General features: G+C 42.3%; 1 protein-coding gene across 1 annotated transcript in view; it reads right to left on the reverse strand.

Moving 5' to 3' along the window:
• The window catches only part of rybpb (RING1 and YY1 binding protein b), a 19,621-nt gene extending 8,276 nt beyond the window's left edge, over positions 1 to 11,345 (reverse strand). The window contains exons 1-2 of the mRNA XM_032514855.1: positions 11,168 to 11,345; positions 10,453 to 10,578 (exon numbers count right to left, since the gene is read on the reverse strand). Coding sequence (XP_032370746.1) covers positions 10,453 to 10,578; positions 11,168 to 11,193 — 152 coding nt within the window. The 5' untranslated portion in view covers positions 11,194 to 11,345. The remainder of the gene's footprint in view (positions 1 to 10,452; positions 10,579 to 11,167) is intronic.
• Between the last annotated feature and the right edge of the window lie 682 nt (positions 11,346 to 12,027).

Raw genomic sequence — 12,027 nt, forward strand, 5'->3', positions numbered from 1 at the left:
CTCTCTCACTCCGCTCTCTCTGGATGTAGTTAGCTAGAGCCGTAAGAGACAGAGAAAGTTTTAGATTGAGTTTTAGAGAAGTCAAATCATAATGGTAAATTATTGTGTTTGCGCTGGTTGCACAAATTCCAGCCTGTCAGGAATTCGTGTCCATCCCTTTCCTTGTAGGAAAAGCAAGGCTTTTAGTCTGTGGATGCATTTGTGCAGGTGAAGAGAGCAGACTTCACTGCCGTGTCTGTCACCACACACTCTGTCGTTTGTGGCGCTCATTTCACTCCAGCGAGTTATAGACCTGGAGAATTGTTGCAGTCTCGAATGGGATTTCAAAGTAAGGACCATGTGAGGCTGATAACCGATGCTGTTTCCGCGGTGCACTCGATGGAATCAAGTCCATCACAAAGCTCAAAGCTTTCACCTGAATCTGGCACGGGCAGGACTGGAGGACCGAGTGCTAGCAAGAGCAGACATTCCATGCACCAAAAATGTCGAAAAAAGTCTCTTTTAATTCTTTGAAATGTGCTTATTCTCCTTTTTTCTGAGAAAAGCAAAATGGAGCGGCTTGTCACTTGAATGAGCATAGCTGGTCCACCTTAAAAGTTAAGTCCAGCTTAAGTTAGTGAGCCTGGGCCAAAGTTGTGCTAAGTTTGGGGCTAAACCCCTTTGCTTAAATAAGTAGGTGCCAAGCAAGACACAGGAAATTGGCTTTAGTCTTGAGGAGTGGTAGCATTTATTCACCCACAAACAGCCTAAACTGTTTAAATACTACACTATGTTCACAGCTACAATATAATCTTAATGCTAACTTCATACTCGCACACTGTGGGTTTTTAAAAGTTGTTTTTAAAAAAAAGTTATGATAATTATTAGTAATAGCAGAAAACGTCCCTGATCTTGCTAGGTAATTGATCGTGGATAGCGTTCTCTTGGATGGAAAGAAATAAAGATAAAAAAGCTTCAATAGGTCACCAAATGTACTTTGGTGGCAGTTAATATAACTGACCAGTCCTGTGTGAGGAGAAACGCAGCTTACCTAGTAACATTACCATTTAATATGTAAAATTAATTACAGTTCATATTTACATAAACTCTCCACGTTGTTGAGCGTGGAATGTAGAATTAAACTACAATGTCGCTGAAAATTACTCTGCTGAACCATCTCATTTTACAAACATCCAAATAAATGAAAGATCTATTTTTCACAAGGAGGTACTGGAAATGATCCTGGAAACAGGAACCGGAGTGAACTCCAGGGTCCAATTTCAGAGATTGCTTCAACCTCCCACTGCTGCCAATATATTCCTGGGGATTCAGTGTGAGTGAGTGTCAAGTGTGTAAAGCCTGCTGTCGAATCATTTCCCACTGTGAGGGCTTACAGCTTATTACCGTCCATTCGCACAACAATAGGCCATGATTGACAGCTCCTCCTATGTTTGGCCCTAAATTCCACCATCTGAGGGAGGGAGGAGTGGGGAGACACCCTCCACGGGATGTCCTGAAATAACTATCATCATGCTTAAAAGCTCCTAATTCAGCCAGACTGACACCCATAGTTAGACTGCTCTTCTCAGCCTGAACCATCCCAGAGACAGACACACACACACCTCTGCTCAGCGGGTGCTCTCGCTGGCCAGGAGCAGCCGATTCTGCAAGCCAAGGGCAAAAACTGAAGCTGCTGTTTCAGAGGGAACTCTTTCTAGAGAAACCAAAAAACAATGTGCCAGAGCACTTCATGGAGAGACAGAGTAATGAAGAGAGTGAGCAAGCGATAGAGAGTCTGATAAAGAGAGAGACGCGCAGGAAAGCCCTCATTAACACAGCTCTTTTATTTGAAGTGCTGTGTGGAGGACAAGCAATTATTTTCTGCCAGGCTGAGTGAATGCAGAGGCAGACAGCTGAGCGAAGAGGAGAGAGAGAGAGAGACTGAGAGAGAGAGAGAGAGACAGCCAACAGACAACGTATTCTTCGACCATGGACAGCCCACTAAAGAGCCCAGCCAATTAACATCACCCACTCTCTCATTCAGACTTTGTAAATAGCAGCATCTACACAGTACCAACGTGGGCTCCTTGTCCTTGATGTACAAAGTTGTTCACAAACATCCTCTATTCATATGCATTCAGCAGTGACCTGGTTTCCCCCCACATAGGAATGAAGAGACCATCACAGCCTCAGCCTGGAGCAGATCTCTCAGATCCAGCATGTGACAATGCCACAGGGCTTTGTTTTGATCAGAGCACCTCCCTATGACGTGCAATAATCGATGATTTATGCACTCGTCTTTGTTCACACTTGCTCCACATCTTGATCATAGTGTAGAAACACGTGATGCTGTCCCTTTTCCTCTATCGGTTTGGAGGGTGATGAAGCAGAGCACAGAGTTGCCTGTCTGTGCTGCTTCAAATGTGTTAACCAGTCAGCGGGTGTATATACACATCTGTAAGCTCTATTGTTGAATGTTGGACAATCTTTCCATAGAGACTTGAGGTATGTCTGAGAAGAGCAATGCATGGTTCCTGCCTGGCAACATTTTTCTTGAAACAAAAGTGCCGTATGCGTGTGTTAGATGACTTGAGACAAGAGAAAGTCAGTTTAAATAAAAGTGCCCAAAATTTACTGCTTCTGGTTTCACAAATGTGAATATTTGATGGCTTTCTTGGTCCCCTATAATAATAGCGGTTTGGACTGTTGAATGGACAAAAGCAATTTAAATATGTCCACTTGGGCTTGGAATTATCAATAATTATTGTCTTGGTTAATTGGTTATTAGTCAGCAACAGGAAAACAATGTCAGAATATCATGAAAAATGCCAATCACAAGTTACTAGAGCCCAGTCTTCAAATGTTTTGTCCAACAAAGACATTCAATTTGCTGTTAAAAATAGAATAGCAAATCTTCACATTTCTTGAAGTTGAAACCAGCAAATATTAAAATCTTTCCCTGATAAATGGCTTTTTATTGACAATTTTATCCCAACCAATACATTCGTTGTTTCAGCCCTAATAGTATTATTTGTATTTTAGACCTAAATCTTCAGATGTCTAGGGAAATTATCTTCAGATGACAGTCAAAAGATTGAGACATCGATCTTGAACAGAATGTTTTATACTGTAAATGCATCCATCCTAGTCAGTGAACAAATACAAACAAACCTATTAATTTATGTATTGGGATGTTAAAGGTGCTGCACTTGAAATACTGAACAAAACTCTGCCTGGGCTGGGATTGCCTTCACATGGCTCTAACAAGAGTTTGAGTTAAGAGTCTGGGCTTCACGTGGCTTTCACCTGTGACATACTAAGCAAACAGAGATGGCTGAGTCGGCAAAAGTGATCCTAACTGGCTAACTAATTGCTGCCGCTCTGCACTGTGCAATTCCCGGGCCAGACTCTCGTGGGAGATCGGTGCTCATACGGAGGTTAGTGCTGATCAGAGCGAGTAACGTTAACCGCTGCAACTGGGATTGGTTACGTTTTGGCATGAGGAGTAAGATTGGTTAGGGTAAGAATACTAGGGTAAGCCAATCAGAGGCAGAGTGAGGCTGAGTAGGGCGGGACCTTACTTCCACCTTCCTAGGAAGCGCAAATTTGCGACTGGGACGCCAGCATTATAAGCGGGTGCCCTCTGTATGAGCACCCCTCTCCCGCAGAAGCCTGGCCTGGGCAGCACGCAAGCTTGGATTACAACACACAGAGGAAGTGTGACTTTGTTCTCTGCTCAGAACGCTATTACGTTACACTATATCTTTTAGAGTCCGACCAATAAAAGATTTTTAAGGCCAATACCGATACAAATATTTGGTTATTTAAAAATCCAATATGCCGATATACTATTTAAAAAAATAAAATTCAGAAATACGTTACAAAACACAAACAGATTTCCCCAAAATTAGTTATTTGTAGTCATTTATGAGTTGTCACAAAAATAATATGCTAATTTGTTTTAATGTCACAACAGGTACAAATATATTAAAGTTCTGATAAGTAAAATATATAAAAATACAAACCTAAGATATGACACTTAAAGTCCTTTGAACAAAAACACAATAACAAAAAAATCAGTGTTGCCAACAGGGACGTTGTAGAGCGCCCCCTGGTTGACAAACTATGCAACAGCAACACTCATTTAGGTTGACAGTCCGTTTTATTTTTAAATATTGTATGATAATATTTATGAGAATCATTTATTTGTCATTATAAATAATTCTGAGGGATGAATATTTAAAAAAAGATATATATAGTTATGATATAATTATGAATGCCGATACCGATAGATCGGTCGGGCTCTAATATCTTTACATAACAATATTTCTTTACTGGTATAATAATGTTCTGAATGTGGAGTACAGGGTCTTTAAATTGAAAAAAAAAATGAAAAATACCACTGGTCTGTGGGACTTGTGTTCCCTGTGAGGAAGTTCTTGATCAGTCTGAGCCTGAGGTGATTGGAGCAGTATTGTCACCTCCAGCCATCCATGGGTGAAGTAATCTGTGCGAGTCAGTGTGTTGTGGAGGTTGAATGAGGATGGCACCTGAAGAGCAGCCTGGGGCTACAGCGCTTCTCAATTCATTCCCACTGCCCACCAGAGGCATTAGGCATTCATCCCTTCCAGTCAGGACATTTGAGGGCTTAATGTTACCATCACGTCCCTCCCTCTAACCCATCCACCTTACAGTCTGTGTGGGGCACTGAGGCTCACTCCCCACTGTGTTTCCTTCAGGTGTTGTGTATACATAGCAGGAAAGCACCTAAAGCAAACACCTTTTCCTCAAACAGCAAAAAGGCTCCACAGTAATGACATGTAGTTGCCACAATACTGACCACTGGACAGAAAAGAAAAAAAATTCAAGAAAATCTATCTAAAGCCTCTTTCCGACCAATCGGTTACAGGAACGTAGTTACAGGAATAGCCCACTTCTAAACAGTTCCACTAACTACTCTCTTCAAAACCAGTTTTTCCATTTGCATTCACACTGGCCAAGTAGCCATAGGAACAGGTAGGAGGGGTAAGGGAGTGACGCAAGCACAGTCTATATAGCGTTAAAATCAGAAAACAAACACACCCAAAAAAAAGTATGAACTAAATACTAAATCTAATGTATATAGCCTTTCATAATTTAAACAAGTCTCTTGGAGAGAAATAAGAAATGGGTATCTCTCTCTCTCCCCCGCCTCTGCCTGCGGCCGTGTGTGTGTGTGTGTTTGTCGGCTGGTCTCCTCTTCAGTCTTTTCTTTCCCTGACTGACCTTTCAGGGTACAAACTGCGTGGCATTAGGCAGATTGACAGCGAGTCATTGTAAAGGCACTAAGCACATGTGAGCTCCTTCTATCAGCAGCACTGTGTCACATTGCTCTGTATAACTCATTTGTTTTCCTCCTCTCTACTGTCTCTCCATCATTCTCTTGTTTTCTTCTTCCCTGTTTGCCTCTCTCCCTCCCTCTCTCTCTCTCTCTCTCTCCCTCCCCCTCTCCCTCTCTCTCTCTCTCTCTCTCTCTCCTGCTGTTTGCCTCTCGTGTGCGTGAGTTATCTGTCAAGTAAACCCAGTCGCCCCATCTTGCTGCTGTCCTATCCACTTCTTGCCCATTTGCTAATGTATAAACAGAGTCTGGTTTGAATTTGCAGAACTGCCTAAGGGGACATTGCACCTTCACAGCAGACTCTCGTGTTCTACACAAAGGGAAAGACATCAAGCAAGCAAACACAAACATCAAGTGAGGACACCTGACACCAACAGGTCAAACGCAAAGTCACTATTGTAGCCAGTATATAAACCTACCAAACTTCTCTGATATTTGGTCTGTACTCTGTACCTTCACCATAATGCTCAGACACACCACAGGTCAACAGGATCCAACAATTACAATTACTTCATAACAGGAGAGAATGCTCAATTCTGGTTCACTCTCAATGTGAAGCGTATGTCAAATGGTGCTGTTCTTTCCCCATGCATGGATGGTGGTGCTGGTAGAAACAGAAGAGGCAGTCTAGCTCTCTCCCTCCCTGGATAATGATGAGCTTCAGCCCCTGGAGACTCTTGGCTGAGTGAGCACACCCCCTTGCAGCCATCCATACCCTCCTCCCTTCAATGCACACACACATAAACACACGTCCAGACTTTCTGTTCTTTCATTGCTCCGTTTCTTTCTGGGACCTCTCTTGCTCTCTTCTTCTCTTTACTCCTCAGTTAGCTGTGACTCCACTCTTAACTCCCTCTCTCCTTGTCCTCACGTGCCTCTTTCTGTACTTTCCCGAGACTTCTTACTCCCTCACCGTCACACTTGTTCGCCTCATCTTTTTGTGAGGGGAGGAGCCCCGATTCAACAGCTCTTTCAACATTTCTCTGTTTTGTCAGATTGCCAAATTGGCTACTGTATTTAAATCACTCACACTGCCAAATCCCATGAAGTAATTAAGAACTTTTAAATCCGGCAATTAACGTGTAAAGATTAGGGCAAACCGCTCGTGCTTAGGGTTTTAGTGCAGATGCTGATAATGCTGGATAAGCAAAAGCAGTTTCCTCTGAGAGGGGCTGCTGTGGGCGCAGGGGGGTGGGCAAGAAAGTGCAGATATAAATTGAGCGCCAGCATGTCCCTTTTATGTAATTCCATTATGCTAGACAATTTGTCTTAATGTGAAAGTGGTAGAATCCACAGATTATAATGACTGTATTCCATCATTGTAAAGACAGAAAGGCACACACTGAGACACACAAACACACACTGCAATCATTTTCCAATAACTGTGCCGCCTCAAGTTTACACAAACAGGGGCATGCACGTTTACTTTTTTAGCCCCACTACTAACCCACGGCTTTAAGGTTGGGTGTCCTTTAGATTTTTTTTATTAAACCCCTTCTGATTCTGTGTATCAATCCGGGTTCTAACTTTCATAGTCAGTGGATTTATGGGTTTCCCATATGGTCATGTTATAAAGCCACAGACTAAATGCAAAACACATTTACTTAAGTACATTAACATCTGTAAGTTTCTACAGTCATGGACAAGCAGTAACTGCTTATGGTTTGACTTGTGTAAGCTTGCCAGAGTGATCAGAAAAAGAAACATTTTATTGTCATTTAAGATTTACACCTTTACATGAATACATTTCACACTGGGGTATTGAGCTCTCTGCCTGCATTCACTGTATGTGCTGTAATGTATCAAGTTTCTTGGAATTCTGTTCAAACAATGTTTGTATAGGCCTACACATTTACATTCACTTCTTTTTTTTTTTTAAAGACCCTTTACTATTTGCCCTACATCTGACACCAATATAAATAAACCCGTATATATCACACTGCTTTACATGATATATTGGTAGCTATGGTTCAGGTTCTGTGTTCTTCTAGCGGTCTGCGCTTCAGATAAATTAAGGCACATTTAAGTTGGTTTATTTAACCTAGTCAGAACAATGAATTTTGCTAACAACTGAAAGACACCCATTTGTTTTGTTTTATATAAAGCACAGATGAAAGCTACTTGAAATGGCTGACAACAGAGCAACAGCGCATAGATAACAGCACAGCAGTCAAAGACTGAGGTACCTCAAGACTTCCTGTGATCCCCACCATCAATCAACTTTAGAGGGATCCTAATGGTTTCTCCCTGGGTGCCAAGGCTGACAGAGGTGCATACCAAACACCACCACAAAGCAAACTGATGCACAGCTACACGGTGTCACATTCATGGAGCAATCGGGTTCAGATGCCAGAAACATTTAAATATGATAGCATACATCTCACAGGGGATGCTAATGCATCTGCTTCTCCAATTACCAAAGAAGCTGGCACTGATTGCCAAGGCAAAACACTTGGGCTACTTGGACTTGTAGATTAGCAGCAAAGTCAGGTGCAAAAAGGAGAGCGCTTTCTTGTTTAAGAGTCAGAGGGGCAGAGGCTAGATATAGCCTTCTTGAGTATCATGTTACATCACTGAGTTGGACTGGGTCAACAGGTTCATTAGGCTGGGGAGAACAGGGCCTCTCCCTGCATGCTGATGCCACAGCCAGAGTTTTGCTCTCGTTAACCCACATTCTTGCCTCCATTTGCACAAATCAGAAATGCATGACTCAGTTACCTGGCTTACCTACCGCTGGCAGGGGACAAAGTGCAGTTAAAGCTCGTCGGAGTGTATGCCACTATCTGTCATTTAGTGTGGATAATGTTAATAGTGTATTCTCCATCATCACCAGTAGAAACAACTGGTGTCTCAATGACTCAGTGCACACTGTGAAGGATGGCTGTATCAAGCTCAAGGGGGTGGAAATAGTCATCTGATTTTGACATTCACATTGGGCATGCAGATAGACCCTGTACAACTCAACCTGCAGCTATGAACCAAATCACTGCACTAAAGTCTGCCGAGTGCTACCTGTACCAACAGCTGTTAGGGATTGGATGGTTGTCTGTGTAATACTTCAGCTGTATCCATCTTCTCCTTACTACGTTCAAATACAGTCAATACAGATTGACCTTTGTCCCACCACACAGGGAAGCGAAGCAATATGTGGGGACTGTGGAAAGAGGTAGCTTCCTGACATTCACACTTCTCAAAACAAGCCATTTCGAACCATGCTTAAATACAATCATGTCACACTGACTGCACAAATCCATACTTACCCAAGTTCATCTATCTTCTATCTAGCAGTAAACACAAATTGATGATGCAAATTAAACTTTAACTTTAAGAAAAGAAAGGTTCTGACTCCTACAGTGAGGAACTAATTAGTGAACAGGCGTGCACTTGTGCTTAAAGCATATTCAAAGTAGATCCTCAGACACAAAAGCAGCAAGACAAACATCCACACGTAGCCTTAAGTGTGATTCATTAGCTAAGAGCATGTTGCTTTGTCCCATGCTTTGCTGAAATATATCAAACACTGAAGAAAAGAAAGCTAATTAGAACTCATTAGAATAAGAGGCAGCCCCACAACTATACAATTGCATTATCAAAGGATAACTCGTCAGATCAAACGGGGATGTGTGACAACTACTCCTCTGATGTCATGTGCTCCCATTTATCAAATAGAGGCAACTGGGCGGTTGCCAAAGCACAGTGGCAGGATGGCTATGACATGCTCGTCTCCGCTTCCTGCTTTCGCGCAGCAGGCTCAGCCTGCATCATCCGCTGTGGTCCAAAGCTACACGGAGCCAGGAAAAGATCATAAGGAGAGGGGTACCAGAGAATTAAGACTGAGCTCAGTCTTTTGGATTTTCAGTAAACCAGCGTCAGTGTATTCTCCCCGTTTGTGGTGTCAGTCGAGCCACTCATTGTAAAACCAAAGCTGGAAAGGTTAAAGTGCAGGGGACCTGTCAGCAAACCCACAAATGACTCATCTATCTCTCATCTCACCATGCAACTGATGACACACGTAAACAAACTCACACCATGGCAAACGCAACTTCTCATCAAAAAAAAAAATCCAGAACGGGGGAGGAGGCGTCACGCAGCATACATCCAACCGAAAGGGAATCCCGTCATGACATTTAAATTATACAGTGATTTCATCTCAGTTTCAGATAAAATACAGTCTTCTGCTGACAAAATGTATTCTAAGGGGACATCAGGGGAAATGTCTAGCACATACAAGCCTGTTGCTATAAATGCTGATATGATTAATCTGCTGACAATTTTTGAGGGAAGACATGAGTGAATTCACTTTTTTGTGGCAGACTGAGTTTTGAACATGATTAATCATTGACAAAGTGTGGCCTGATGTTTTAAAAACTAAAAATTAGATTTTTGTAAAAATCGAAAAAGAAAAAAACCAACTGGTTAACCTCCTCTTAACACTCACTGCCATACCAGGTTAGGCATGAAATGGCATTGGCTACAAGTAAAAAAAAGTCTGAAGGGCAAAGAAATATAAAAAAGTGCACATCTGGAATTTCTCTCTAATCCAGATTACAAAAAAACACAATTTCTTGATCTAAGAAACATAACGATCTCCTTACTGTACATCCACCTCATGCACAATCAATCTGACTTGTCAGACCATTAAAGAATTCCTACAGGTAGCGGACAAACACACATGAATTCCCCTTGTTTCACTCCACGAAATAAGCAGCCCTTTCGCTGTTGCTCTGTTGATGCACCGTAACGTTAGCTGTAGCCATCATGAAGTACGGTCCCTCTTCCCCCCCCCCCCGGCAGTGAGGCTGCCAGCCTACCTAGACGAATGCATATAAGCAATGCAATGGTATTCGCATAAAATGAGAAACTGCGGATATAATCCAAAACAACGGCAGGAGATGTTTGCAAGATTTTCCATCAACAAGTCCGCATTCGCTCAGAGACAAATAGGCTGTCGATCAAAGTTGTCATCCCCATAAATTGCGATGCAATGCTGCTGCAGCCAGTCCAAGCAGGCGAAAACGAGACGCTCAGACAAGAAGGAGAGAGAGAAAGAGAGAGAGAAAAAGAGAGAGAGCAAAAGAGAGAGAGCGCTACGTTACCTTGTGGATGTGCCCTTCCTCACATCGCAGATGCTGCATTTGAAAGCCTCGGCGGTGTTCCTGAAGGTGCAGACGCTACAGTCCCAGTAACCGTCATCAGCGGTCTGTTTGGCTTGTCTTTTTGGCCTGACAAATGTTAAGGTCAAGTTAGTTTTTGAAATACCACTAACACATTACATGAATTAACAACAAAGGAGATTGTGACTAACATAACATGTCGTGTAATACGCAAGCTACTAATATCAGCACAAATCATGGTGTTGTCATTGATTTTGGGTTCGAGTCCCGGCAAGTAGAGCTCCTTGGTTAATAAATCCCCACAGCGGCGAAGCTCCTCACCGTCCGATTGTATCGCCAGCTAGGCTAGCAGGCAGGCAAGCATTGCTAAAATTTTCAGCATCGAAGCTTAGCTTGTCGGCTAACAAAACCAATATCAAACAATGTCAATTTCGACATTGACCCTCCAAAAGGCTTCATTGAGACAGAAGAGCGTTTTAGGGAATGCCAGGCGTATCCTCTGAAAATTTTCCCTTTGTCTCTTAAGTGACTGGGTTGTAGGGAGCGAGAAGCCGCCATAGTGACTGCACTATTCTAGCTAGCTGTGGCATACCAACTGAAAAAGGCAGAAACGATCCCTGTGTGAGGGAAACGCATCCAAATATCGAGCCCAAAACGCTCAAAACGAGCGAAAATCGGCAGTGGCTGGTCGCATTACCTGGTAGGGCTCTTCTTGTCGCCCATGGTGAAGAATATTCCTCGTAAAAAAGAAGAAAAAAGGGCCTCCTTTAATTGTCAGTGAGTGTAGTGGGTTCCAGATAGAGCCGCTGCTGAAGCTGTTGGCAGACAGGCTCCACTCAGCGCTGGCTCGAGGCACGGCACAGCGACTGACCCCACGTGACCGCCACCCAGCCAATCAGAGCGCGAGTCGGTTTAAAAGTCTGGATGAATGTTTAGTTGCTATTTAAATAACTACTAGAGAAATTTGACAGACATCACCTCAACCCACACGCATACATAAAGATTACAGCTTTGAAGTACTGATATCATATCAACATTCATAATGCCTGTAATAAAATAAATGTATATATAACTTTTAAAACACATTCAAAGTGCTTCGCAAGACTAAAAAAGGGCAAAATAAAACAATACACAAATAGCAAAAGCAATTAAACGAAGCTATCTGACAGGTAACCACATGCAGCTTTTATTCTCATTTTAATAATAATGCTATTATTAGTAATAATAGTGTTACAGATGCATCCATGGTGGACCAACTGTTCCTAACTATAAGCGAGGAGCTACATTTTGTACACATGCATCATAATTTGCTTGTTGAGCCACAACAGGCATTGGATTAAAAAAAAAGAACAATCTCTGGACAGTTCTACAGTATTTTAATTTACACCTGCACTTTGCACTCTTCGTTGCACTATTGTCTCAACCTGTCTATATTGTTTCTATTTATAGTGTGTATATATATATATATATATATTTTTTTAAACGAGTAAGCGCATAGTGAGCTATACAATCCAAAGCAAAATTCCTTGTAAGTGTCCTCATACCTGGAGAATAAAG

The sequence above is a fragment of the Etheostoma spectabile genome, chromosome 4, assembly GCF_008692095.1.
Source record: "Etheostoma spectabile isolate EspeVRDwgs_2016 chromosome 4, UIUC_Espe_1.0, whole genome shotgun sequence".
In the NCBI taxonomy this organism is placed as follows: Eukaryota; Metazoa; Chordata; class Actinopteri; order Perciformes; family Percidae; genus Etheostoma; species Etheostoma spectabile.